Source organism: Mesoplodon densirostris, chromosome 5 (assembly GCF_025265405.1).
Source record: "Mesoplodon densirostris isolate mMesDen1 chromosome 5, mMesDen1 primary haplotype, whole genome shotgun sequence".
In the NCBI taxonomy this organism is placed as follows: domain Eukaryota; kingdom Metazoa; phylum Chordata; class Mammalia; order Artiodactyla; family Ziphiidae; genus Mesoplodon; species Mesoplodon densirostris.
Window position 1 is genome coordinate 31484057 of NC_082665.1, and position 26842 is coordinate 31510898.

Here is a 26842-nt window from a genome sequence, read left to right on the forward strand (position 1 = left end):
TTAATAGAAACCTTCTATATGCTAGATACTGTAATAGGTGCTAGAAATGCAAAGTGGAGAATTACAGAGTTCTCGAGTTAAGGATCTCATAGAATAGTGGGGAAAAAGAGACGTGAGACAAATAACTCCAGTATAACATGGGGAGTGCACAGTATAAGTATTATGGAGTTGTAATCAGTTCCATATGGTGGGACCAGAGAAGGCTCATGAAACTGAGGACATTTGACTTGAACCTTGAAGGAGAAGCAGGAGCTCACAGTCACGTGATTTGAGAGTAGTCATATACAGACCCAGAGATGAAAAAAACATAGAGTAGGCTGGTGTTGGGGAAATAATGGGAAATTAAGCTACAATAATAGGCTGATGAGATGGGGAAGTATCTTTTAGTTCTTGCTAATGGGTTTGAACTTTTTCTTACATTAGCAATATCACTAATAATTTAAACATAGGAGTGATGTGAATGAAGATTTTAGAAATATAATGCGATTGCCTGTATGGAAGATATAGAAAGGATGATGTTGATATTCCAAGAGACTAGGAAAGCTAATAGGCTGGTTCACCTCAGAAGGAGATTGATCTGTGATTGTGGGAGTAGAGGTGAAGTGTAGAATAAAGACTTGGGAGATATTTAAGAGGTTGAATTTATAGGACAATTACATCTAATAAAATTGCTTATCTTATCCTTGTCTCCTTTTAAAAGTACATTGGGATCTATTTGATTTAAGAAAATAATAGCACTACAGAGAAGGTGTAAATAAAAATGCTACTGATTTTGTGTCACAATTAAAATATTTTGAATTAATTTTCTATGTTCCCTCACCAGAATCCCTAAAACATGCTGTTTTTAAAATTGCTGTTTTTCTTTTTAATATATATTTTATAGGATTAGGTTTTAAACTTCTGTTTCTATAGATTTGAGATGTTGAGATACAAGGAGACATCAGTTTCTAATGAAAAAATTAAGAAAATTAAGACAGTTGAAAGGTTATTGAATACATTTTGTAGCACAAAGTCTTAATGATTGACATGTCATACAGAATGAAAGGTTGGCATAGATCTAGAATAATAGTAAATAAAATTATCAAACACTTCTTAGATGAATATTGGCATATTCTGTTGGTGCACAAGGATGAAGAAGAGAAGAAAGTGGTTAAATCTACAAGCACTAAATTCATTAATTGTCTTTAACTGGCAATTTGGTTTTTCCACGTGGGTAACTTTGTTGGGAAGTTATTGCCTTTTGTAACTGTCGGGGTAACAATTAGCTAAAAAGATCTTTTAAGAATAAATTGAGATCTTGAGATAACCGATGTACTTATGATTAGAAATTAGATAACAGCCAAGTGATTTACTATAATAGTGCCAACAACCAGAAATCAGGAGGAAATACTGGGAGAACATTTTAGATGCTACTGTGGTTGCCATTCATTGCCAGTGTAATTGTGTGTGTGTGTGTGTGTGCGTGTGTGTGCCTAAGTGTTAATGTGCTTTTTTTCCTCATTTAATTTCAGCTATGACAGTGATAGCTGGTGCCCACCATTACCAGTACAAACTTATTTACACCAGGGTATGGAAGATGAACTGGAAGAAGATGATGATCGTGTCCCAACACCTCCTGTCCGAGGCGTGGCTTCTTCCCCTGCTATTTCCTTTGGACAGCAGTCCACTGCAACTCTAACTCCCTCCCCACGGGAAGAGATGCAGCCCATGCTGCAGGCTCACCTGGATGAGTTGACAAGGGCCTATCAATTTGATATAGCAAAGCAAACATGGTAAATATCCTCATGAGGTCAGGGGACCCATGCTTTCAACACATGGATAGAGGAAACATTCTTTCACATTAAATTCACAAGAGAGTCTCATTGAACTCTACAGCTGGGGTTAGAAATGCTTTTGTACAACTCGTTCATCATCCAGATAAGGAAATTGACTGAAGAAATGTTAAATAATTTGACCAAAGTCACACAGCTAATTAGAGTGAGCTGGAGCAAGAATTCAGATCTGCTGAGTTTCAGACTCAAGTACTTTTGGCTACACCAGCATCTTTTCTAATTTACAGTTTAGCTTCAATTAGCTTATCCTTGAACTCACTTCCAACACCATAATGAAGGACTCTTTTTAGATTCTTCAAAGTGTCTGTGATTAATTCTGTATGTGTTTGTGAATATGTAAATGTAAGCTTCTGCAAATCACATATGGTCAGTGTCAGTTGTTAAAAGACCTTATCTGGGCTGAACTAAATAAGACAGAAAAGAACAACGATGTTAGTAACAGTAAATGCACACACACACAAAAAGCCCCTAGAATAAATTACAAATCCCAAATTCCTTTTTTTCTCATTGATTCATAAACTTTTATAAGGTAGAGATGGCAGTCTGCTGATGTATCCTGTGAAAAATATGACAGGAATACAAGAGGAACCGACTCTCACAATTCTGTGCAGTTATTTTTTCTTATTTTCTCTCCCTTCTCCCAAACAGTAACATATAAGTTTGACTCCTGAAAATGGAATCTCAGTAACATACCTCTGATTATCTTATGTTGATTTACATCCTGTGCTTGAAGTTAAAGTTTTATGAAAGAGCCTTAGCTTCTTTTTGGGTAGTTTTAGCTACTGGGATAAGCTGATAATGAGATGCCTTATTCTCAGTGTTAATGAACTATGTGTTTTAAAAATACAACTAAATATACAAAGAGATACTCAAACCAGGAATATCCTTGAAAGCTTATTACAAACATAGGTTCTTTTTTTAGAACCAGAGGTTCTTGAACATTTTCTCAATCATCAGATTTTTTTCCAAAGGTCAAAGACATCTTACTGTTAAACAGTATTCTTTTGCATCAGTCTGCTTTATAAAGTACAACTATTGAAGTTGAAGCCAGCTGCTTTAAGAGCCAGAGGATTTCTTTCAAGTTAATTAAATGAAGCCCTGCATATTAGTCCTTTAAAGCACAGATTCTAGCTTGGAGGTTCTCAACGCTGCCTGCGTTTTGGAATCATCTGGATAACCTGGATGCATAGGCCCCAACCCCAGATATTCTGATTGCTTGGTCTGGGATTTGATTAGGGTCAACCAAGGCTGGACTACTGCCACTGCCACTCCTTACTAACTGTATGACAATGGGCAACTCGCTTAACACCTCTGTGCCATGGTCCCCCATTTGTAAAATGATAATGGTAATAGGAATTGACTCATCTACAAAGTGAGAGGGCAGTCCCCCCAAGACCACCCTTACTTCCGACACTATGTACAAGTTTGGAGAGTCCCCAAGTCTACCCCCAGGTTCAAGAATCACTAGAAGGAGCCACAGAACTCACTGAAAGCTATTATACTTGAAGTTATAGCTTATTATAGTGAAAAGATACAGATTTAAATCAACCAAGGGAAGAAATGCGTGGGAGAAAGGCTAGGAAATTCCAAAGACGGATCTTCCATTTGTCCTCTCCCAGTGGAGTAGTGAAAATCATAATTTCTCAGCAACGTAGTGTGACAATATGGGTCAACCAGGGAAACTCACATGAGCCTTGAGTTTCCGAGTCTTTATTGAGGGTCTGTCACATAGATGTGGTTGACTATCTGCATGGCTGACCAGGGTCTATGGCCCTGCCAGAAGGTGAGCTGATATCCTGTGACTCAAAGTTCCCTCCATAAATCATATAGTTAGACTTTCTGGAGGAGCCTCTGGCCTCCAAGTAAAGACATTTTATCAGATAGGATGTTCTAGAGCTTAGAGATTACCTCTCAGGAGGACAAGGCAAAAGTCTAACTTCTCTTTGGGCAAGGTCAAATTCTTTATTTCACACCATTGTTTTTGGGGAGAATTAAATGAGTTTACACTTGTATAGTACTTAGTAAATTATCTAGCCATGTTATAGCTGTGATTATTCAGAAGGCTTGGGTTTTCACCTGAGTTGTTTATTGCTGTCTTTCCACTCTTAGAGCCCCACTTAGTGAGTGCTCCATAGACACTTGCTGAATGAGTTAACAAACTAGCTCTTGTCCACCTGCCCCAAGTACCCACTGAGCACACCCTGCTTCTCTCTCTGAGTATGCTTCTGTTCATCCAACAGTCCTCCAGAATGCCATGCTGACACCCCATGTAGGAGGTATGAGTCTTCATGTGTTCGCACAGGACCTTGCCCTACTAGGATGGCAGTGCCAGGCCATCTGGGCTGCACATCGACATCACAGGAGGAGTATTTAAAGATAATAATGCCAGTCTTCACCTCCAGGGATTCTGTTCATATTGACCCATGAAGTGCAGAACACAGTGCCTGTTACTAGAAGATACTTAAAAATGTTATGTACCCTTTTCCTGTTCATCTCCTAGTTCTCCCTAATTCACGGAATACACTTTCACCACTCAGTGTGTCTTGGTTCCATCAAAAGGTGTCAGCAGTGCTGTAGGACTAGAGTGTTGGTCTGTTCGGTCCTTCTCAGGACCAAAGTGCGAATTATTAGACAAGAATGGCTCATGTATACAAATATCACTTATATTCTCTTGCTCATGACTTGACTCACTCCATCCCCACTTCACAGACAGAATTTGAGGTTACACTTAGAGCAAGAAGTTGCCATCAACACTCAAGATTTTCTGTGAAAGTATTAGTTAGGAAACTTCCTGACTTTCCAATGAATGAGATGTGATGAATGCCAGGTAATAAATGGGACCTCAAATGCCTTATCAGATTAAAGATGTGGGCCTGATGATATTGAGGTAGCTTCCAGAACTAATATTTTAGGTTTTTTAACATTAAAAGGTCTAGAATCTTGTTAATATTGGAGTTGGTTACAAGTTCAAGAATGCAGTTGGGAAAAGAATATTAAACAAATTCTGGAAAAATGAAATATTTTCCCCATAAATGCAAATATTAAAGAAAAATAACCTTGTATCTTTAATTCAAAAACTAACCATAAAAATGCATAAATCACCCTTAAATCCAGTGGTCTTTTAAGTATTTTGTATCAAGGCAAAAAAAAAAAAAAAGACAAATGTGTCAAAACATGCTATATTTCGTCTTTAATGACAGTAACAAATAACAGACTTACTTTCCTTCAGCATTTTATGGTTTAGAAAAAACTCCTAAGTAGTCACAAAATGAGCTGGCTGGACTATAGTGTCCAGCTCTGCATTTTACTAGCCATGTTATTTGAAACTTAAGTCACTTAAATTTGAACCTCCCTTTAAAAAATTCTGAAAGAGAGGTGATAATACCAGTTCTGTCTACTTCCCAAGGTTGCAATTAGAGTTATTCATTCATTGCAACTGGTTTATTTGGCACACCTCCTGTTCTAAACACAGAGTGCTGAGATGAATCCTTTCTGCCTTTGAGGTGTTTAAGACTTTGGTGGCTAAGACAGATGCAAAAATATTAGCTAGAGCAAAAAGTAGCCATTCCTCCCTAGTTTAACCTAAACTCGTTGAAGTGGAAACAATCACCCAGCCTGATTCCTGGGGGATCGTGCAGGAGGAAAGTCTCGTAGGGCAGCGAATGGGCCATGGTTGGAGGGAGAAGGTGTTGGTATTAGATTTTCATGTGACATCTTTTCTTCATAAGGACCAGCAGGTGACATGGGTTACACAGGCTGAGTAGAACTTTGACACAAAACTGGGAATGTAATTGTATTCTTTTTGGACCAAAAAAAAATCAGTTTTAAATAGATATGTGTGATGAATATTCCTATTCTCCTTTGGGTGATTTATTTGCACAAAAATGCTGGGTCTGTATTCTTTTTCCTCTGTGTATTGTCCCGTAAATACCTATAGAAGAGTGTAATAGTCTATACTGTTGTTACTGTTTCGGCAAGTCATGTATATGTGGACCATTGTCTCTGCTGAAATGTAAGAAAGCATAGTAAGCTCCAGAATTAGTTAAAGGAAAGCAAGAAAACAAAATTAGTTACCACAGCAGGCTGTTTCATTCTAATTACAATTTTGTGGAATGCTAACCAGTCCTTTTTTTTTTCCTTCCCTTGTGAATCCTAGGCATGTTCAAAGCAATAATCAACCTCCGCAGCCCCCGCTTCCACCATTAGGTTACATGTCCGGAGCTTTGATTTCCGATTTGGAAACAGATGTTCCAGATGATGATGCTGATGATGAAGAGGAAGCTTTAGAAATCCCCAGGCCCCTGAGAGCACTAGAACAGACACCCGGATCCAGTACGGACAATCTAGACAGCTCTGTGACAGGTAATGGAACTGATTTAATAGGAATAAGTGACCCATTTGTAATATTAAAATGCATCGAAAGTCAAATACTTTCTTATGTAAGATTTATTCCACTCCATCTATTTCTTTAACATTTTTAATATGTTAATATTAAACACAAAATTCAAAAAGGATTTGGAAATACTTTTGCTTTGCTGCAAAAATGATAAGAAAAATTCATGAATTTTAAAAAGCTTTAAAGACATGAAAGAAAATTCAGTTATATTCAGGGCTTTCATGAAAAGTTCACTCTACTGGGGAACCAAGTCTATTACATAGAAAACCTTGACTTTTAGAAATGATATATTTTGTATATCAGGAGCAACATACAAAGTGAATGCAATCTTAAAACGCTTCTTGATATTTCACTCCGTAAAATCATTCACTGATGAAAATAAGCAACTCTTCAGAATAAGGCTCTCCAACGTGGCACAAGGTATTATTTTTAGAGTGGAGAAAATGTATAGCGAGATAAACCATACATTTATGCATTTCATATTGTTGATCCAATAATTGCTCCTCTGCCAAGAAATAGTTATTTTTGCTGTTTACCCCTTTGACTTCCTCTGGCCTCCTTCACCAAGTGAAAGGCTGCAACTGGTATCCACCTAGGATGATCCCAGGATTGCCACCTATTTCCAAGCATTTAAATTTAGCAAATTGTATTTTTAAAAACTTAAATCCTAATGTGTACACAACGACTGTGGAGAAAAGTAAAAATTCAATCTTTCTATTCAAGTAGGTATCCGTTCTTTGATACACACACGCAAATGCCTCTTACGTGACTATAAAGACATAACTGCTACAAATGTGTTGCTCATGCACGTCCTATCCTTGAGTCTTCTCTGTATACCACCCATTTCTATATTTACCTTCATGACACTCTTCATTCTAGGAGTGCATTTTACCACAGTCCCATTTAATTCGCTTTTCCTCCAACGGCTTCTTAATTTGCACACATTTCACACTGTGTGTTACAGTTCAAAAACACTGATGGAAACTCCTTTCTGAAAGTGATGGAGAAGCATAAGTACCTACATGTTTCCTCAGCACGACTTCCCGAATTACACAATGTCATGCACGAGCCTACACTTTTCAGGGTTTCTTTTTACCTGGGGGCTGTCTGCATGCCGAGCTAATTAAGATTTAAGAACTGCAGATAAACTGCTGTGATTTGAAATCCAGATCCGACTGAAGGTGGCAGGGCAAAAGTTTAAATCTTTGAATGCAGAGAGCTAACTTATTACTGCACTATTATGTTAAGCCCCTTTGCCTGAATTTCTAGCATAATCTCCTTCAGGGTAAAATCTGCATAGTTTTGCATGTCTCACTGCTGATACTGGACTCTTTTCTATTAGGAATGCAGTAAAAATTGCAATGATAAAAGTCAGCCAGAGCCTATGTAGTTCTTTTCTTAAATATTATAATGTCAAAGATGATAAATATATCTATAAATCAGGAGAAGGTCATTTTGAACTTTTACATGCTCACCTGTTAATAAGATGTTTCACTGTTTAATATGACTGTGGTTAAAGACAATCTGAATTTCTCCTTGTAGCTGGTATAATGTTCATTCCAAATGAAGCTTTTATTGGTAAGAAAAAGTCTGTTTTCCTACTTGAATTCGGTGCTTAATTACTGCCATATATAAAAACCTCAAGGTGTTTAGGTATGCATTCTACAATGAATTTATCCTATGAATAATATCTTTCCTTAGTTAGTAAAAGAAGTTTCACTCTACACCAAAGTAGCCAAGCAGGAAATATTTTTGGGGTTTTTTTGGATTTACAATAACTTTGTGGGGAAGGTATGATCAAAGATTTAATTTGCTTTCTAGGGTGTAAGTGTAATTTAAAGTAAATAAAAGTTAAAAATAAAAGTAAATATAGTTTTTCAGAAAAAAGGATGTGTGTGTAGGGAGTATGTGTACAGAAGAGTGTGCGTGTCTGAAAGTATAGCCTGGGTTTGTGATTATGTGTAAGGTGTGTGTGTGTGAGTGTATGTAGGAGTGTGTATATGAGCATACGTAGGATGTTGAGTATAGTAGAGCATGTGTGCATGTGTGTATGTGTACCTGGGGGTGGCCCTGAGATGCATGTGTGTACGGATCAAATGCTACAGAAACCAACATGCTAATGAATATTGCTCTAACGTGTTTATGTTTTCTTCAGACACTCAAGGCTAGTTTAATGGTGCTAAATGAGGTGGGCAATAAAACAGAGGCTATTTCCATTGGCTTTGTATGTTTTTAAGATGGTAAGTGCCCACGGAGAGGATTCTGATTTTTCCGCAAATTACTTTGAATTCTAAATTTGTGTGTGGTGTGAGTAAATGAGTCATCACTTTCATCTGAATTCTCTATTTTCATTTTCATGAAACTAATGACCATTTTTTTATGTAATAGAACTAACAGTTACGTACCAGTCCTTGAAACTCTAAAGCCAACCAGAACAAAAGCCCAGTGATAACACAAAGATGGGCTAATAAGGCTGTATATAAAATTATTTAGAATTTTACTTCTGAAATATGTTGCATTCCAACAGCTGCCACATTAAGGAATATAAGCAGTTAACAAGGTACAGAGCCTATTTTTGTAAAGAAATAAGTATATTATTTTCAAATGTTTTCTGAACAACTAAGTAATTTATGAGGGACTTTAAATTTGTTGAAATAATGCTTCATGAATGGAAAAGGCCAAGAAGAAAGGAAAATATCAGTAATTCTATAACCCATAACCTCAGTGTCTTAGTCTTGTTGGGTAGTTATAACAAAATATCATAGACTAGGTGGCTTAAACAACAAACAGTGGAAAGCTGGCAGGTCCAAGATCAAGGTGTGGGCAGATTGGGTTTCTGGTGAGAGCCCTCTTCTTGGCTTACAGGAAGCCATCTTCTCACTGTGTCTTCACATGGCAGAGAAGGAGGCAAGCTCTCTGATCTCTTTTTATAAGGGCCCTAATCCCACCCTCATGACCTCATCCTCATGACCTCATCTAAACCTGATTACCTCCCAAAAGCTCCACCTCAAAATACCATAACGTTATGGGTTAGAGCTTCAGCATATGAATTTTAGGGGGATGTCAACATTCAGTCCATAACATTCAGGTGTGGAAAATGTATTTGAAAATCTGTTATTTATTGATTTCCACAACAAATATTTATTGAAAGTCTATTCCTTCCAACCACTTGGCTAGGAATTTAGATTTGGTAATAATAGTAATAATAATAACAGCAACAACAACTTGCACATATATAGCCCTTAGTACACCCAAGGCACTCTTCTAAACAGTTGCCTGTTTTTTGTATGAGTGGCTTAGTGAGCTAAGAATGCTTCTTACATTTTTAAAGGGCTGTAAGAAAACAAGAAACAAACAAAAAGAAAAAATAAATGACAGACAGCAAAGCCTAAAATATTTAGTATATGGCACTTTGCAGGAGAAGTTTGCTGATCCCTGTTCTAAGGTTTTAACATGTATTAACTCATTTAATTGTCACAACCCTATTTTTATTCTCATTTTATAGATAAGGAAATTGAGGCACAGAGGGGTTTAAAGACTTTCTTTAAGATCTCCCACCTGATAAGTGGCAGAAGAATGTTCAAAATCAATCAGCCTTACTCCAAAGACCAGTTATCATGATCCCTGCTCTGGAAATGTTCAACTGTTTTCTCATCTTTGGATTTAGCATATTTAAGAGGAAAATGATTTCCTGGTCTGTTCTTCTCTCTCCCTTTCTGTGCATGTGCATGTATACATATATGAATAAATATATATTTATACAAATACAACACATTATTTTATCTCTGGAAACATTCATTTTTACCCCTTATACACTTAATCAAGATCAAAAATATTAAATTTTTAGATGTAACTTTTATTATTTGTTTTTCTCATATTTCATTCTGTATTCAGTTATAATGACTCATGCCAAGAAAATTCAACACTCATAGGGAGTCACATTTTTATAATTTTATTTTAATTTATACTTACAGTTTAAACCTACTGGTTGTAATAAAGTACAAAAAATGTTCTGATTACAGCACATCACACTCTTTTTTGTCTAGAAAGTAAACATACAGGATTGTTTCAGTCTTCAGGAATATGCTTGTAATATTTCTTTCTAAATGGCAAACCCACCACTTTTGGGTAACAGGTTGGGGGAAACCTTTAATACTTTTTTCTTTGACTTCCATGGTGGGAGTCAAAGGTGAGTGTTTCCTGGATTTAATGACTCCAGCACAGGAAAAAACAACAACAAAAAAAAAAAACAGAAGGCAATAGGAGAGAGGGCAGGAGAAAAATATCCTGAACATGGAGCCAAGGTTCTAACTGCGTCAGTGATCACAAATAGTAAGACTGAGAGTGAGTGCTGTTAAATGAAACAAACAAAAGTTTCCTTGACTGCTGAACCCCACGTAAATACCCTGGCTGAAAGGAAATCAGGGCTCTATATTTTCTGTATTTTATGTCTTTGGAGGTTTTTGCTGGAAGTCCCAAAGCAGATTATTTTGAAAACAATAAAACCTGGCAGCCTCACCACCTTACTTGACCACACAGCTTTTAAAGAATTGGCCACTTAAAAGCATGACCTGATGCCTTACTTTTGTTGCAAAAATTTAAGGAAAATATTTTTGTAATAGGGAAATTTCAGAGGTAATGCTAAAAATCACTAAATAATTTTCTTAGACATTCTCCACAGCTCTGATTTATTTAAAAAGAAATTAAATACACACTTCAAAATTTAACAGATAAACATGGAATATCATATATTCAATTTTTATCTGGGTAGAACAAATTAGCTGGTGTCATAGGTCGCAAGGAAGAGATTTTTTTAATTTCTTATTTTGCTTTCCCTTTTATATTACACATTCCTTTCTCTCTGAGGAATGTAGGTGAATTGTTGTGTATGCAATATGTTTGAGTGAAAGAACTTCTAAATATTAGAAATGTTTTTCTACATCTAGGCAGAGGTCAATATTTGGATTGATTTGTCCAAAGACACTCAGAGCTGAAGATTTTGTTTAACAGATAGTTGACAGATTGCACTTAATAGGAAGAGTTCCTGGATTAAATATTGGCTGAAAAAATGGGGGACAGCCAGTTTTTGTATCTCATAAAAATGGTAATGCAACAATTAGCAGGGTCATATTATAAAGCATACACTTTACTCTAGCTTAATGGGTCTAAGGATGAGCATCTATCAGCAAGGAAGGATTTAGCATAAAATGACATGTAAATGAATTGATGACTGATCATAAATTAATTTTAGTGCTGAAGACATAATGGAGATACAGCAAGATGCCACTTTATCATGGTATTTTACTGCTCAGTACCATTTTGCAACAGCTTAATGTCCTATCTGCAGTTCTTCCTTAACAGCTTGAATACATTTGAGATTCTTTTTGGCCTTTCAGCAATTTTTAAACCTGAGAAATTTGGAAAGATGGAAGATGCAAACACAAATAAATCTGGCTATGTTACACAAATTCATTTTTCATTAAATGTTTAAATATGTATTGATTATGTTTGTGTCTATAACATGTCAAATTGGTTTGGATTGCTTGTAATTTGTGAAGAATCTCTACCTTCGCTGTTTTACCTAGTTTTCGTTTCAACTTTTGTGGTTATGTTTACATTTATGAAAGAAAGCCAGTTATCAAAAAAAATGGCTTACTTTCTAATTGATGAATCACTGTTTTTCTTTTCTTATAATTATTGTCTTTTTTTGGTAATAGTTTACATAAATCTTCAGATAACCTTTGATGTTTAAAAATAAAGAAAAAGAAAGAATGGTAGCCACAGAGAGGTGAAATCAGTAATCATTAAATAAATTTTAACAATTTTACACTATGGAAGAAATTTAATATATGTTATATACTTTTTTACTCATGGTGTATTGCCAATTTGCCTTAAAAATATTTCCCACAAATGTAGCCATTCCATATATCATAAGTACTCCATATCTCAAATAGAGAGAATGGGTTGTCAAACATAAAGACAAAGGAACAAAGAGAGAAAGAAAATTTTTTTCCTTCTGTTTGTTTCCTTCTTGCCCTCCATTTTGAAGGCAAACTCAACTATATTAAGCTGAGGGCACTTGCCCCTCTTTAGTTTGTTGTGATGAGGTTTCCTATTGCCCATTATGGGCAAATCACTATGGCACACATCTCTTCAACTTGAAGTCATCTATCTAGTTTCTTTGCTCTTACAGAGAGTGGTGAAAAAGAATATCTTTCTGTATTGACCAACACCCACTTGAAGCCATGTCATTCATCCATGCTACCCTGTCTTCCCAGGGAAGGGAAAAAAAGCATCAGGGAAAACTTCATGAATAACTGGAATCTCTGAGTAATAGTAAGGAGCATTAACGATTGAGATAAAGTCAGAGCAAAGACCCAAAGGCCGGAAAATAGTTGATTTGTTTAGGAATTGGCAAATCTGTATGTGGAAATCCTCATATGAAGGACTAGTTACATCACTGCTTTCCCCATTGTCCAAGTAATCAACAAGAGTTGACTTACCTTATATTCCTTAGTTAATAAAGTTTCTGGGAGTTATTATGAGTATGTTCTTTCTGTAACTAAAGTAAGGCCATTGCTAGGAAATTACACATGGAATAGAATCCCATGCAGAATTTATACTGAATAATGAAAATATCGAAGGCATTTAATTCATTACCCCAATGTTCATTGAATTTTTACTGGGAAATGTCCCTGTATATGAGGTATTAAAATTAATAATAAATAGTTCCTAATCTCCAGAGTTCCACTGTCTGGAAGAGAAAACATATATGCAACAAACACTAGTTTGTAGAGCTATGATATGCTACCGTATGCATACTATTTGAAAAACACAAGAGGTAGAGAAACTGATTCTCTCTAAGACAGGGTTGAAGATGAAATGGAGTCAGGGTGATAAAAGAGATGATATTGATTTGGACTTTGAAGTTAGGCACTGGGCAATAGAGTTAGTAACAATCTAGAGGTATGTCAAAGGAATGAGAGGCCATGGGACTGAACTGGCTATTAGAGGGAATGGGACTGGAAAGGTAGGCTGGGCTAGATATTGAAGAACCTCAAATACCTCAGTCAGTGTTTAAATATATTGGCAAACTAGGTAAGGCTTTGAATGGAAAGACCGAGTTATGTGATAAATGTTCCAGAAAAAGTAATTCATATGACAAGGAGGAAGATAGAAGGGACCAGAAGGAAATCAGTTAGGAGGAGCTTAGGAATGAAACTGGAGATGTAGAAAAGGAGATGCTTGTTTGGAGAGTGAGTTTCAAATAGTCGGCACAGATTTATTTGCAGATTTCAGCAGACATTTAGAAATACAGAAAACAGGACATAGAAGGGACCAAAACTGAGCTTTCCCATGTTTCCAAAGTATCCTCAGTTCTAGGGTTTCATATTCTTTTGTGATCACTGGCTGAATCACTTTGATTTTTTCTTATCTACTGTAGCATTGTATTGCAAAGCTGATTGCATCATTTCTCCTCCTTTGGGCTGTTGGTCCTTGACTTGTGATTATTAACTCAGAAATGGTTCTCTCAGAGGAGGCTCAGTTGCTGGTGTTATCTTGGCTTCCTTGCAGTGGCCTGTGTCAAGGGAATTTGTTTGGAAAGTAAAAAGTGTATCTCCATGCTTTTGGCAAACAGAATCAAAACTCTTTCTTTTTCTGCTACACTTAACACCCTTTTAACTTCTCTGATCCTTCAAACCCCTCCAGTGTCTGTTCTCTCTGTCTTGAAAGTGCATAAACCCGTGTTATTGTATCCTGGTCCTTGAACTAAAAGTACAAACACTTTATCATGGCAACACTTCTAACTCTACTGCTGTCTCTTAAATATTGGAGTAAAGGGGGAAGAAAATCTATGGCACTTAACTTTAGCCTCTTTTATGTGTTTGTTTTATTTTGGAATATTAAATTAGCTTCCTATAAATACTTTGTGCTTCTCTTTTTAAAAATTTGGGGTAAGCAACTCTTAGTATTTTTATTGTGTCATACACTAACGGTACAACAACCTAAATAAATACTGTAATGTTAATTGTTTTAAGTAATAGATAGTCTCAGTGTGCTTTGGTCTAAGAAAAAAAGGATAAAAGTGTAAATGACTTGCTAAAAATTAAGAATAAGCATTATTTCTCAGTAGCATTGTATTTTGTAGTTCTTTACACATAAAGCTGTGATACTTTTCCTCTATTGCTATGTTGCACTTTGCAGAAAAATCCATGTTAATGTCAGTGGTATTCTTTATAATGATTAATTTTCTAAAATAAAGATTAGTATTAAAGAGAAAACTGGAGGTCTTAAAGTAATTGAAAAACAAAGAAATCATACTAAGCTTTGAAAAAATAGAACTTTTCAAAACTAAATATTTTGTTATATTCTAAGTCTATTTGCTCTGGTATTATTTAAACATTTTTGATTATTAGTGTTTGTTATTTCCTGAGTAATTAAATTTTTATTTTAAATTATTGAAATAATTCTAGCCCTTCTGCAGTATTTGAGTGTAGATTTCATGAAAATTATCACTAGTCTGCATTAAATTCAAAGTATATTCACTATTTGTTCAACTGAGTTCTTGATAAGTTGAATTAAACACACTATAATTTATTTCAGTAAAAATATTTTTCTCTGAAGTCTAGGCCTTAAAATATACATAGCAATTCTCTTTTAGAAAATAATAGTGTAACAATTTAAACAATGTAAGAATGGAATCATACAGAACATGTTTTGTTCATGTGTTGAAAACAGATACATGTCTTAAATGAGCTTAATTCTTCTGCACTAGAACTGTTTAAAACATGGATGATGCTTGCACATGGCTAAAGAAGTCTTTACCTCAAGGAAGAGTGAGGAGTGAAGGCTCTTGTTCATTAGTATAGTTATGTACAAGCAGATGAGCTATCCAATATATACAACTCACTAGACGACTACATTTGTTTTTAGGTTCAATGGTAAATGGATGGGGCTCTGCATCTGATGAGGATCGTAACTTTTCTAGTCATAGATCTAGTGTAGGTAGCTCCTCAGATGGCTCCATCTTTGCCAGCGGCAGTTTTGCACAAGCACTGGTGGCAGCAGCAGATAAAGCTGGTTTTAGGCTGGATGGAACCAGCCTTACAAGAACAGGTTGGTAGACTGAGTCAACACTCTTTGCATGAGAGAATCTTGTCCTTGGACACTGAGCTATTTATCTTCTGTTCTTTCTCCTCAGTAAGTCTGACTGCAGGGTTTTCTTTAATATGCATGAACACAGTTTGGATGTTCAGTTATCAGACAGAACTCTCTTCTGATGCTCCCTTTGCAGAGCCAAGAATAGGCTTCTACTCACCACCTTCCATCCTTTGTTCCCCTTTCCCTTCATGGCTCTGCTGATTAATTGGAATATGCTTCCTTCTTATACTACAGCGAAGCTGCAGCTCAGATTGACATTAAATTTTCAATAACTCACACTTTGCAAAATTCTCACACAATCAATAATGTACCCAGTGATTAAAATTATTCAGCTTTTATCTCCATTACTTTCCTTTGCCCCATTTCTTTCTGCAAATGCATTTTCTGGAAAGGCTTTCTCAGCATGGGGTGAATGGGTCTGAGGCTGTCAGTCTAACAGTTCAAATGGCTGATGGTCTTATTAGTTGTTCGGCTGTTAAGATTTTAATCCAATAATTTATTATTTGTTTTAAAGGATGCTAATTAAAAATACACCCACTGCATTTGCAAGTTAAATAAAATGATGACTACTTGTGTATTGCTCTTTATCACAATCTAATTTTGGTTTCTGAAATTAATAAATAATAATAATATAAAAGACCAAATATGTAATTTTTCACATTTCTGCTCATTAACTCAAAAATAAATGTGGGATTCACTCTATTAATAGATCAGTAATTTTGTAATCATTTGTTTTACTGAGCAAAATAACTTTGGCATGATCATGTTACATGACTATGTGTACTTCTTAAATGCACATAGAAGAAACTTCTGATATATGAATTAAACTGAGTTGCCTTACAAAACAAACTAATGAAACTCTAAATACATTTTAGAAATCTTAATAGTATTCAAATAGTAAAGAAAAATAAATGACTTTGACCCTTCACTAAACTCTCAAGTTATAAAAATGAGTCTTGGAAGCTTTCTTTGAATTATACCATCATATAATGTTATACTATTTCTTTTGAGTATGCACTAGGTATCTTCAAAGTAAAGAAGATTTTCCAAGCATTGCAGAGGTTTATTTTTCATATAGCATCTGAACTAAAATATGTTGTAATATAATGGTTATTTGAATTTTCTTGCTTTCTAAGGCATAAGTCAGAAACTTTATGTTGCCTGAGTGCTTTTTGTGGCATAGTTATAAGCAGAACAGTGAGAAAGTTCAAGGAAACTAATAAATTAGAAGGCACAAGTACATTTCTTGCATGTATGCTAATAGCTAATAAAGCATTAAGCAATATCATGTAACATTGACTTAAAATGTAACTATATACAGTAATTTTGAATGAAAACATGCAATAAAGAATAAATACATGTACATAAACCAACCCTCTCATACCATAATAAACATGTTAGTAAAATTGTAAGATATTGAAAATTTATTAGCTTACCTTTTGCCAGAATATATTTCCGTGTATATGTACACTAAACTACAAGAAAAGGACATAGCACATTTCATTTTTCAATGAGAATTTAGAGTCTGCTCAAATACAATACTATTCATCAGAAAACACCTATTTCACTTTGGATATACAAGGTGATTTTAATCTACTATCTATCCTATACTATACACTAGTGTTATTGAGTTTCTGCTAAGAGAGGTAGAATTCATCATGTATGTATATGGGTGGTAAGGTCAATTAAATATATGTATCTGAGCAGACCTTTCATGTAAAATTTCAAATGTAATTACTATAGGACATTTTTCTGTGCTCAAAGAGAGTTTGTAAGATTCCAAGGGTGAAATTTGATTAAACAGATAAGACAGTATATAATTCACTTTAGAAATAGCTTCTTTAATTTTAAGGAGTAAAAGCTGCATGAATTTGCCTATATCTATGAAAATGTTAGTAAGATTGTCAAGGTTAAATCAGAATATAATCAAGGAATATTGAGTTTTTGGTTAGTGGTTTTGTTTCATATTCATTTGTTTAAGTTTTTTCAGTGGGTAGTATATTGTTTATAAAAATCAGACAAACTAACTGCAGCAGGGCAGATTTTTTTTCTATGGAGATGCACCAGTATTTTGAATCTTCAAATGTCATCTCCAGGAAGGTTTAGAGACTAGTCTTAGAGCAGAAATACAAGACAGAATCAAGGTCTTATAATAACATTCTCTATACCTCATTCCCTTTGTTTACGTTTTAGGCAAAGCCTTTACCTCCTCTCAAAGACCTCGACCAACCAGCCCATTTTCTACTGACAGTAACACCAGTGCAGCCATGAGTCAAAGTCAGAGGCCTCGGCCCACTAAAAAACACAAGGGAGGGCGAGTGGACCCACAACCAGCATTGCCTCACCGAAGGGAAGGAATGACAGATGGTAGGTTTGTTTCCTTCTCTCGTCTCCTAACTGAAAAGACATGCTCTGTGCAATCATTAACTTAGATTAAAGAAGCTATGGTATATTAGGCATTGCCTTGTTATATAACCAGGCTGAACACCTGGCAATGTGGTCTTGTTTCAATAAAACACCTTCTTTTTTTTTTTAACAATCTGGAATTATTTCTACATTATCCAGCCCCAAGAAATACAGGCCATACTTCTTTGCAATGTTGATTTTTCTGCTGTTCTGGCATTTTCCATTAGTGCTTTTTAGTGAACATTCCTTTTTAAGATTAAGGAAGAAAACATAAGTAGCATTGCAGTTGCCATGTTGTTGGATCATTTTTGAAATTGAATTAAGATATCTTAGATGGTATTTCACTTTTGAAAAAGACTGTGTAGTGATTTCCAATTTAGTAATTTTTTAGTTTCATTAATTCCAGGGCTAAAAATATGCAATAGATCATCTGGTTGATGGATCAGTAAACTTTTTCTGAAAAGTCCAGATAGTAAATATTTTTGGCTTTAGTGAGCCAAACAGTGTCTGTCAAGACTACTCAACACTACTCAATTGTAGTGTCTGTGAAGCTACAGAAAAAATGTACGTGAATGGGTGTGACTGATTTCTTATAAAACTTTATTGACAAAACAGGCAATGGCTTAATTTGGCCCATGGGCCATAGCTTGCTGATTTATTTCAGTTCTTGTATTTATGTATAGCATCCGGTCTTTGAGTATTTGTTTAAATACTGCTAGTTTCAGGAAACAAAGTATTATTGGATGATATCCTTGCTCAATAATGAGTAGTTCATCAGCTCTATATTCAACTTAATTCTCATATGTTTAAATATAGGAATAAAAGTATTTATCCTGAAGTTTTATCCTCAGGAATATGTAAGATAATATATGTAAAAAGCCCAATATAAAGCCCAAAGGTAAATATCTTCCCCCTTCTCTGCACTGTCTCCTGCAAGCACACACACTTTTTCCTGAGATAGTACTACTAAACATCAAAAAGATGAACCTAGCCAAGCTGCACATTAGAACCGTCTGGGAACTCTTAAAATATACCCTGGAGATTCTGATGTAATTGTTCTGGGGTGAAAACCAGTCACGAGTATTTTTAAAGCTCCATGGGAGAATCTAATGTGCAGTCAGCTTTGAGAAGCTATAACTGAGTTCTGTGCACTCAGCTCAGTCTCTTAGACTTATCATTATAGGACAGAATGAGGCTTAGTTGGAAAATAAGTATTTGTTCTTTATTGGTTTGGGGGGAGGTCCTTAGCTGGCAGCCACCATTGTGCTTTCCCCTGTCATTTTATAATGTTAAGAAGATTTTAAAAGCCAAAATAACTTGGTCTAAAAGCCTTCAGGTTTACTTATCTTTCCTGCTTACTTTGTCCCCATTAGAAAGTGTTTCTATGGAATGCAAGGGTAAGGGTACAATCAAGATTTTGATTCTCTATAAGTGGATATCCTGTGGTGAGCAAAAATGCTTATTACCTCCTTTCTGCCTCAGATGATCTAAAGATTAGTTGAGCACTTGAAGCATTGATCTTGTTCACTCTAAATAAAAAGGACTACTCTCACTGATATTCTAGTTGCAAATCTCAGCATTAATAATTTCGTGTAATTTTCCTGATATGAATATCATGGAGAGAGGAAAAAATCCAGGGACAATATGGGTTTTTTGTGGCTTTTCCAAAATGTTTGAAGATCATGTCCAGAATATGTGGAAGATATAAAATATAAATCAGCAAAATAGAGAGCTCTTTTCTTGCTTCCTAAAACACTTTCCTTGCAAGCTTTCTTCAGGATGTCTAGTTAAAACAAGCTACCTCCTAGTTTAAAGCATGATCAATATATTGCTTGTATTTCTAAAAAACAGATAAGTTCCTAACATTTCAAATTTACTGGCATTCCAAAAAATGTTATGGATTAGGTGCTATTAGTAGATACATTTTGGAAGTGGTGATATTGCAAAGCAAATTTTGGCTCACATATCTTTCCAAGTGTTTGATCCAAAGACATATTAGTTATGACACAATGACATTTATTTTGGATAGCATTCTACAGACTATCCTTAAGGATTTTGTTATTTTACCACAGATGTATATGTCGTAGCTTTTGTATGGTATGAATCCATGCATCAGTAATAAATTTATAATATTTGTATATAAAATCAAACTGTTCTTTTGAGGAAGGTTGCTATTTAGTAGCTCTTAATGTATAGACATTTTACCATAAAATTTTTGCATTATAGATTTTAGAACAGTGTTTTATGAGTACATTAATCAGAGTAATTATTGCTAGCTGCTATACCAAACAGCTTCTATCCCCTCAGTGCCTTAGCACATTAAGCATTATTTCTCATGGACACAGTGATTTATAAAAGTCAGGTGACTCTCCTCTAAGTTGTAGTGTAAAGATGTATGCTTCTTAAATATTGAGACACCATTATTTCCAAGATGGGACCTTGATGGTTTCTGAGTGAGGGGAAGACAGAACGTAGGTGATTATTTGAGAGGTTCTATGGCTAGTCCTGAAAGTGGTACATGCCTCCTTCACTGGCAAGAACTCTGTCACATGGCATCAAACTAACTACTAGAGTGGGAAAGTAATCTTCCCTTGTGGCCAATAGAGGAACTGGGAGTGGTAAGCAACCTCAGTCTCTGTCTCAAAGACTATGCAAAAACTCACACACATGTTAAGGAATATTATTCTCCCTTGGATAAAGTCTCACCTAAGCAGGCATTGTTCAGTTCAAATCATCTATTGCATTTGCACAAGCCAAAGAATATCCTTTAAAGCAAATATATTGAGCAATGCTAAACAAAGGAGGCAGAGAGGTAGTGCTCTATCTGTCAGCCTTTTTTCCCATCTCCTTCCAGCCTGTCCTCCCCTCACCCTACTGTCTATTCAGAGAAAGGGCTCTTTTCCAGCTCTACCATGGACTAGCTTTGACCACTGAGCAAATTTCTTTATTCATTTATCTATTCATTCAAATATTTATTAAGCTCATACCAAATGACAGGCACAATGGGAACCGTACAGACAAAATTCCCTGCCCTCCGGTAGCTTACATTCTAGTGAGAGAAGATAGATAAAGACCAACATAAATATATAAGTGAAAAATAAAAGTATACAAGAGGGTTGTAAGTGTCATGGAGAAAAAAAAAAACATAGGAAAGAAGTTGAGAAATATAGAAGTGGGGGGAGTTTTAAACTAGATTGCTCAGGGAAGGACTTAACCAAGATGATGACATTTGAGAAAAAACTGGAAGATTACAAGGGAAAGAGCAATGATGATATCTGAGGAAAAGTCATTCCAGGAAATGAGAACAGCAAGTGGAATCCTGAAATATTTGATAAAAAGGAAGAGGAGCAGTGTGACTGAAGCAGAGAGAGCAACAAAATAGACTGTGAAGTCAGACAAGTAAGTGAGGACCAGCGTTCTGTAGGACCTTTAAGTTTCTATAAGGACATTGGCTCTTTACTTTGAGTGGGAAACCACTGATGGTATGTACGTGTGTGTGTGTGTGTGTGTGTGTGTGTGTGTGCATGTCTGTGTGTTTAAGGCAGAGGAGTAACAGGATTTTCCTTCTATTTTTATTAAAAAACAAGTCATTCTAGATGTTAGGTTGAGATAGACTGAATGTGCTTCTATGTGGAATCACAGAAACCACATGGGAAATTGTGGAAGTAATGTAGAGAATAGATGCTAGAGGTTCATGTCAAGCTAGGATCAGTGGAAGCAATGAGAAATGTTGAATTCTGAGTATAGTTTGGAGGCAGAGCCCGCAGGGTTTGTTAATAAAATTAATAAAGGCTGTAAAGCAGGGAAGCCAAAAATTACTCCAAAGTTATGGTCAACTTGTAGTAATTGAGATGAGGAACACTAGGGAGGAAGTATAGTTTGTGGAGGAAAATCTAGAGCTCAGATTTCATGTGTGAAATTTGAGATACTTTCTAAACATCAAAGCTGAGCTCTCCAGTATGGATTTAGTTAGATGAGTCTGGAGTTCATGGAAGGAGAGACCCAGGCTGGAGATACTTAATTTCTTTATGCCTTTTCTTCTTACCTAAAAAAAAAGAGTATAATAATGGCACATATATCATTGAACTGTTGTGTGCCTGACAATAGAAAATCCTCAGTAGGCCAGCCAGAGACTCTTTAGTGAATTGATTTAGTTGAAATGAATCAACAGAGAAATGAATAATAAATTTAATTTAAGTAAACATATTTGATTACATACTTTTATTTTTTTCCACAGCCATTCTTAATCTCATCTTTTTTCCAATTTGTTTATTTCAATGTGCTTTCAATGTTCTTTCTTCTTAGACTATACAAACTCCAAGGATATTACCTAATTACATAGCTATATAATTTCAGGTTAAATTAAATAGTAATCAGAATTTTAGCTAGCATAAGCAGATGCCATTTTGGCCATTTGAAAAATTAAGCTGCTCTGATGGAGAATAAAAATCGGTGACAAGATATGTTATTTTAGAAGCAAATATAATAATTTCCCCCCAACTGGCAGTCTTAAGTCCAATTACTCAAATGAAATAATTAATTTACATTTATAATAATACAAACTGAAGGGAGTCAGTGTTGAATATAAAGAAAATACCAAACTCATTGGTGGATTATTCAACAAACAGTTTTCTCAGTATTGGATTAGCTCTTCATTTTGGAAGAAATGTTCCAATTGCAACTTTATTCTCCCAGATAGAAAACCTGTTTCCTTCAATAATTAGTAATTCGTAATCTAACAAGAGGACATACATAAGAACTGGAAATGTTGCTCCAATGTGGGAACTCCTGAAGCAGATATGGAGGAGATTTTCATTGTTGGTTCAATGGAGGATGGTATTATTTTGTTCATAAAAGAGAGTATGAAGCTTCTTAATAAAGTCTTTAAAAGGAGCAACTTAGCCTTCCTTAAAGAAATTATGTTTTGTACACAAGAAATTTATACTTTCCCCTTTTAAATTTCATGAACAATATTATTAGAAACAAGTGCATCACTACTAAAATGGCATGGGAAATAATTACCTATGTTATATACAGTATCCTCTATTAATGATATAAGTATGTATATTGTCCACGATATTTGATCTTTGTGAACAAATAACATAATTACTGATACTTTAAGGATGAACAAAGCAGTTTGCAACAGGATTCCAGAAAAATGAGAAGAAAATAATCCAAAAGAATGTGAGAATGTTTAGAAGCTTTCAAAATCTTCCATAAAGTAATTTCAGGACTAGTATAATAGTATAAATTATATAATAGAACTATAATATTTAAAGAAATATGAAAGAAGGGACTATGATTTCACAACTAAAGACATTCAAAATATAAAAGTATCATGGAAGGAAAAACTAGTAAAAGAAAAATGAAAAATTAGCTGAGTATTTGAACTTTTAATTTTTTCATATCTGATATTTAATGTAAAGAGCTTTTATGAAAAATTATCTATTCCACTACATCTCAAATTTTCATGATGCATTGTCTGCTCTAGCACCATGAAGCATATTCTATCTAAACTCTGAACATTGGTTATTACTTATTAAAATTAATACATTGGAAGATTATAATATATTAGTTGTAACTCATTAGCTAACTCATGAAATGAACAGCCAGAATTGGTTGTCAGGCAGAATGTTAATTGCATTTAATAAATGTTAGCTTAACCCTTTGACTGTTGCTAAATGTGCCACGCACACGGATAAGAGCAGTCATATGCTGTATATGATATGGCATACAGTTCTTAATTTCCCAAGGGCAACATTTCCTATGGAGATTGGCAGGGCAGCTTTTATTATTCCCAGGGCCTTTTATTAACACAGCTGCTAGGATTTCTATTCACTTTGTGTCTTGGTATTTCTACTTTGGGGAGGTGGCAGTGGACAATGGATTAAAGATGGAGAAAAACCATAAACTGCTCTTTACACCTTGAGCATCAGCCTCAATGTGCAATTGAAAACACTCTCTATGTACAATAGTTGGATAAAGCCAGTTGATTTTATTTCAAAGACACTGTGGTTAAAAGATAGCAAAGAGATCAATAATGTGCATTTTAGATATAAATAACTGACCTTTTCCTCCCCCAAATTCATTTCGCATAGGTGATACCTGTAGGAGGGCAAGGGTTTTTTCTTCATCTTGAATTAAAACCTGTACTTTTCATTACATTTTAGTCCATTCTAAACATTATTCAAAATTTTTAGATCTTCCACCACCACCAGATCCCCCTCCCGGTCAGGGTTTAAGGCAGCCAATAGGCCCGAGCCAGCATGCTGGTAACGTGGAAAACTCAACAGAGAGAAAAGGAAGCTCTCTGGAGAGACAGCAAGCATCCAACTTAGAAGACACAAAGAGCTCTTTGGATTGTCCAGCTAAAACATCCCTAGAGTGGCAGCGACAAACCCAGGAATGGATAAACTCCACAGAACGCCAAGAAGACATACGGAAGGCCCTCCACAAACAAGGTGTTGGACCAGGTGTGTTCTGCACAGTCCCAAGAAAGTGTGGACTTTTACCTTTTTTTTTTCTACCAGGTATCTTGGAAATGCCAGTTGTTTAAGGACACCTGAAATGCGTTTGCTTTAAATCACTAATTGAAGTTGGAATTCCGCAGCAGAGATCACGAGCACACCCCTTAAGGCTGAGTCAGTTCAGTGAGGGTTGCTCCTCAAGTTTACCTCTGCATAGGGTCTTTGAGCTCAAGAGACCGCCAGGCTTCATCTGCAGTGCTCAAGAGACCATTTGATTTTTTTTTTTGTTTCTTTTGCCTTTTAATGTTTATATTGAGTCCTTTTAGACCACTAAATTTCATCTTTAGTGTCAGTTGAATCTCTGCCTTCAACCGTTTGTTCATTTTGACTGAAGTAACTAGTCATTTTGAGAGGAAAACTCGCTTCAGTCAAATAGGTAAATTAATGGAAATAACAAAGGTGCAAATAAATAGGCAATCACAAAATTCTCATATTAGAAAAGGTTAAACTGGAGCCTGAACTTGCTCCAAAGGATTAAATTTAGTTGATAACACTTCAATGAGAAATGTTTTTGTTTATAACTCAAACTTCCTGGAAATGTCACAAAATAAGTTTCATGGTTTGTGGTTGGATTTTTTTTGGTAGGGGGATGTTGAGCCACTTATAGAAATGGATTTTCTAGAACATCTCTTCTTATGTCAGGATTCATTGAGTATTAAATCATACACACACACACACACACACACACAATTGAAAGAGTTTCCTTACACATTCTTTTATTCATTCGGACTCAGTCTTTTCTGGATATGTCCTCTACTCATGCATTTTCAATAATTATATTTTGTCACAACTTGGTGCTTAAGGTTTTAGAAGATACAGTTATAAAAAAGCCAAAAGATGATAATATTAGTATCTAGATTTAGTGGAACATTTAGGATGCTTACACCATTTAGGTTGTGAGAGAAAAATCATGTGACCCTTGTCATTAAAGACTATCTAAAAAGAGAAATACTAAATTCAGTCAGCATTTTTTCTAGTCATCTAATCGCAGTAATAATAACCCATACCTAGAAAGAAAGAAAAAACAGAGAGGTGGAGAGAAAGAGAGGGGGGTAAAAAAGAAAGAAGAAAGAAAGCAAAAAAAGAGAGAAAGAAAAAAGTTATTTCAGTGTAAGTATTTAGTAATGCACGTTATGAATTATTTTTAGAGAGATGGTACATAAAAAGAATATGGACATTATTTATTAAAATGAATGAGTTTCTCTTTTTCTTTTAAGGAAATACACAGCTTTTCAAATAATGTATTTCTATCTAAAGAAGCAATAGAAATTTTAAAAGCTTTGTTTATTACACTGATATATACTTCTTTATCTAAGTTGATTGAGAAAATGTTGCCATAATTTAAACTAAAACAAAAATGATGTTCCTTCCTTCTTAATGAAAAAAGTAAATTGCAGCCTCTTTGGACCCAGAAATTATTCTCAGAAATGCTTTAGTTAAACAATATGATTATTGTATGCAAATATCTTTTAAACTGAGTTTAAATTTTGCAAATAATATATATCATTAGATACTTATCCCAAGATCTCTTTTAATTTAATCCTGCCTCAGTTCCTATTGTCAGAAATGTTGCTTGGACATAGAAATTCCTTTACTATTTGGGCCTTATTAATCTCTTATTTTTAATTTTACTGAAGAGTGGAATCATAAAATAGCCTAGCTTGAGCTTAGTATTTAAAGTTAAGTTTGTTTTGCCTCCACATTGCTGTTCAACTCAACCTTTTGTGTTTCTTTTTTCAGAGGAGACCTTGGTGCCCTACAGCAAGCCCAGTTTCCCATCTCCAGGGGGTCACAGCTCATCAGGAACGGCTTCTTCTAAGGGATCCACTGGACCTAGGAAAGCCGAGGCACTGAGGGGAAGCCACCAGCGCAATGCCAGCGACCTTCTTGACATAGGATATATGGGCTCAAATAGTCAAGGACAGTTTACAGGTGAATTATGTAAGTGCTTTAGGACGTTTAAAAGGCTATGGTGATTCAGAAAGATGACTGGGTTAATAATGTAAGGGAGAAAAAAGTTTTCCTTGATCCTCTTAGGATCTCTGACTGGGTCTGAAAGCCAAACTGATGAGATAGATTAACAGGAAAAAAGCATACAAATTTTATTGAATTTTTACATGAACATGGAGCCTTCACAAGAGAATGAAGACTCAAAGTGACCAGAGCAGGAAACTTTTCAATCCTTTAGACAAAGAAACAATAAATGTGTTTAAATTTGGTAAGGCAGAGAGGTTTGGGCTAGGGGTAGTAAATGGTGGAGAGGTAACTGAGAATATAAGGATTAGTCTAACAAGGTTTGTTTGTACAGATTTCTCAGCCCCAACTTCCCCATCTCTGGTGACAAGACTATCTTCCTCCTGGTACTACAGGGTGGGTACCTGTCACATAGGAATTTTTATGATCCTTCAGGGAAGGATGAGGTGGGAGAGGTCACAGTGACCGCTCTGTTTCTGCTGGGTTTTTTTTCCAAACTCCTTCGCCTTAAGGTATTCAATATGCCAAGGTACCACATTTTGGGG

The 26842-nt window shown here is 35.4% G+C and overlaps 1 protein-coding gene across 1 annotated transcript in view; it reads left to right on the top strand.

Moving 5' to 3' along the window:
- The window catches only part of ROBO2 (roundabout guidance receptor 2), a 595733-nt gene extending 569434 nt beyond the window's left edge, over positions 1-26299 (top strand). Inside the window, exons 24-28 of the mRNA XM_060098793.1 lie at positions 1512-1772; positions 5989-6194; positions 17584-17757; positions 23997-24269; positions 26064-26299. Of these exons, the coding sequence (XP_059954776.1) occupies positions 1512-1772; positions 5989-6194; positions 17584-17757; positions 23997-24269; positions 26064-26299 (1150 nt within the window). The remainder of the gene's footprint in view (positions 1-1511; positions 1773-5988; positions 6195-17583; positions 17758-23996; positions 24270-26063) is intronic.
- Positions 26300-26842: the final 543 nt, after the last annotated feature.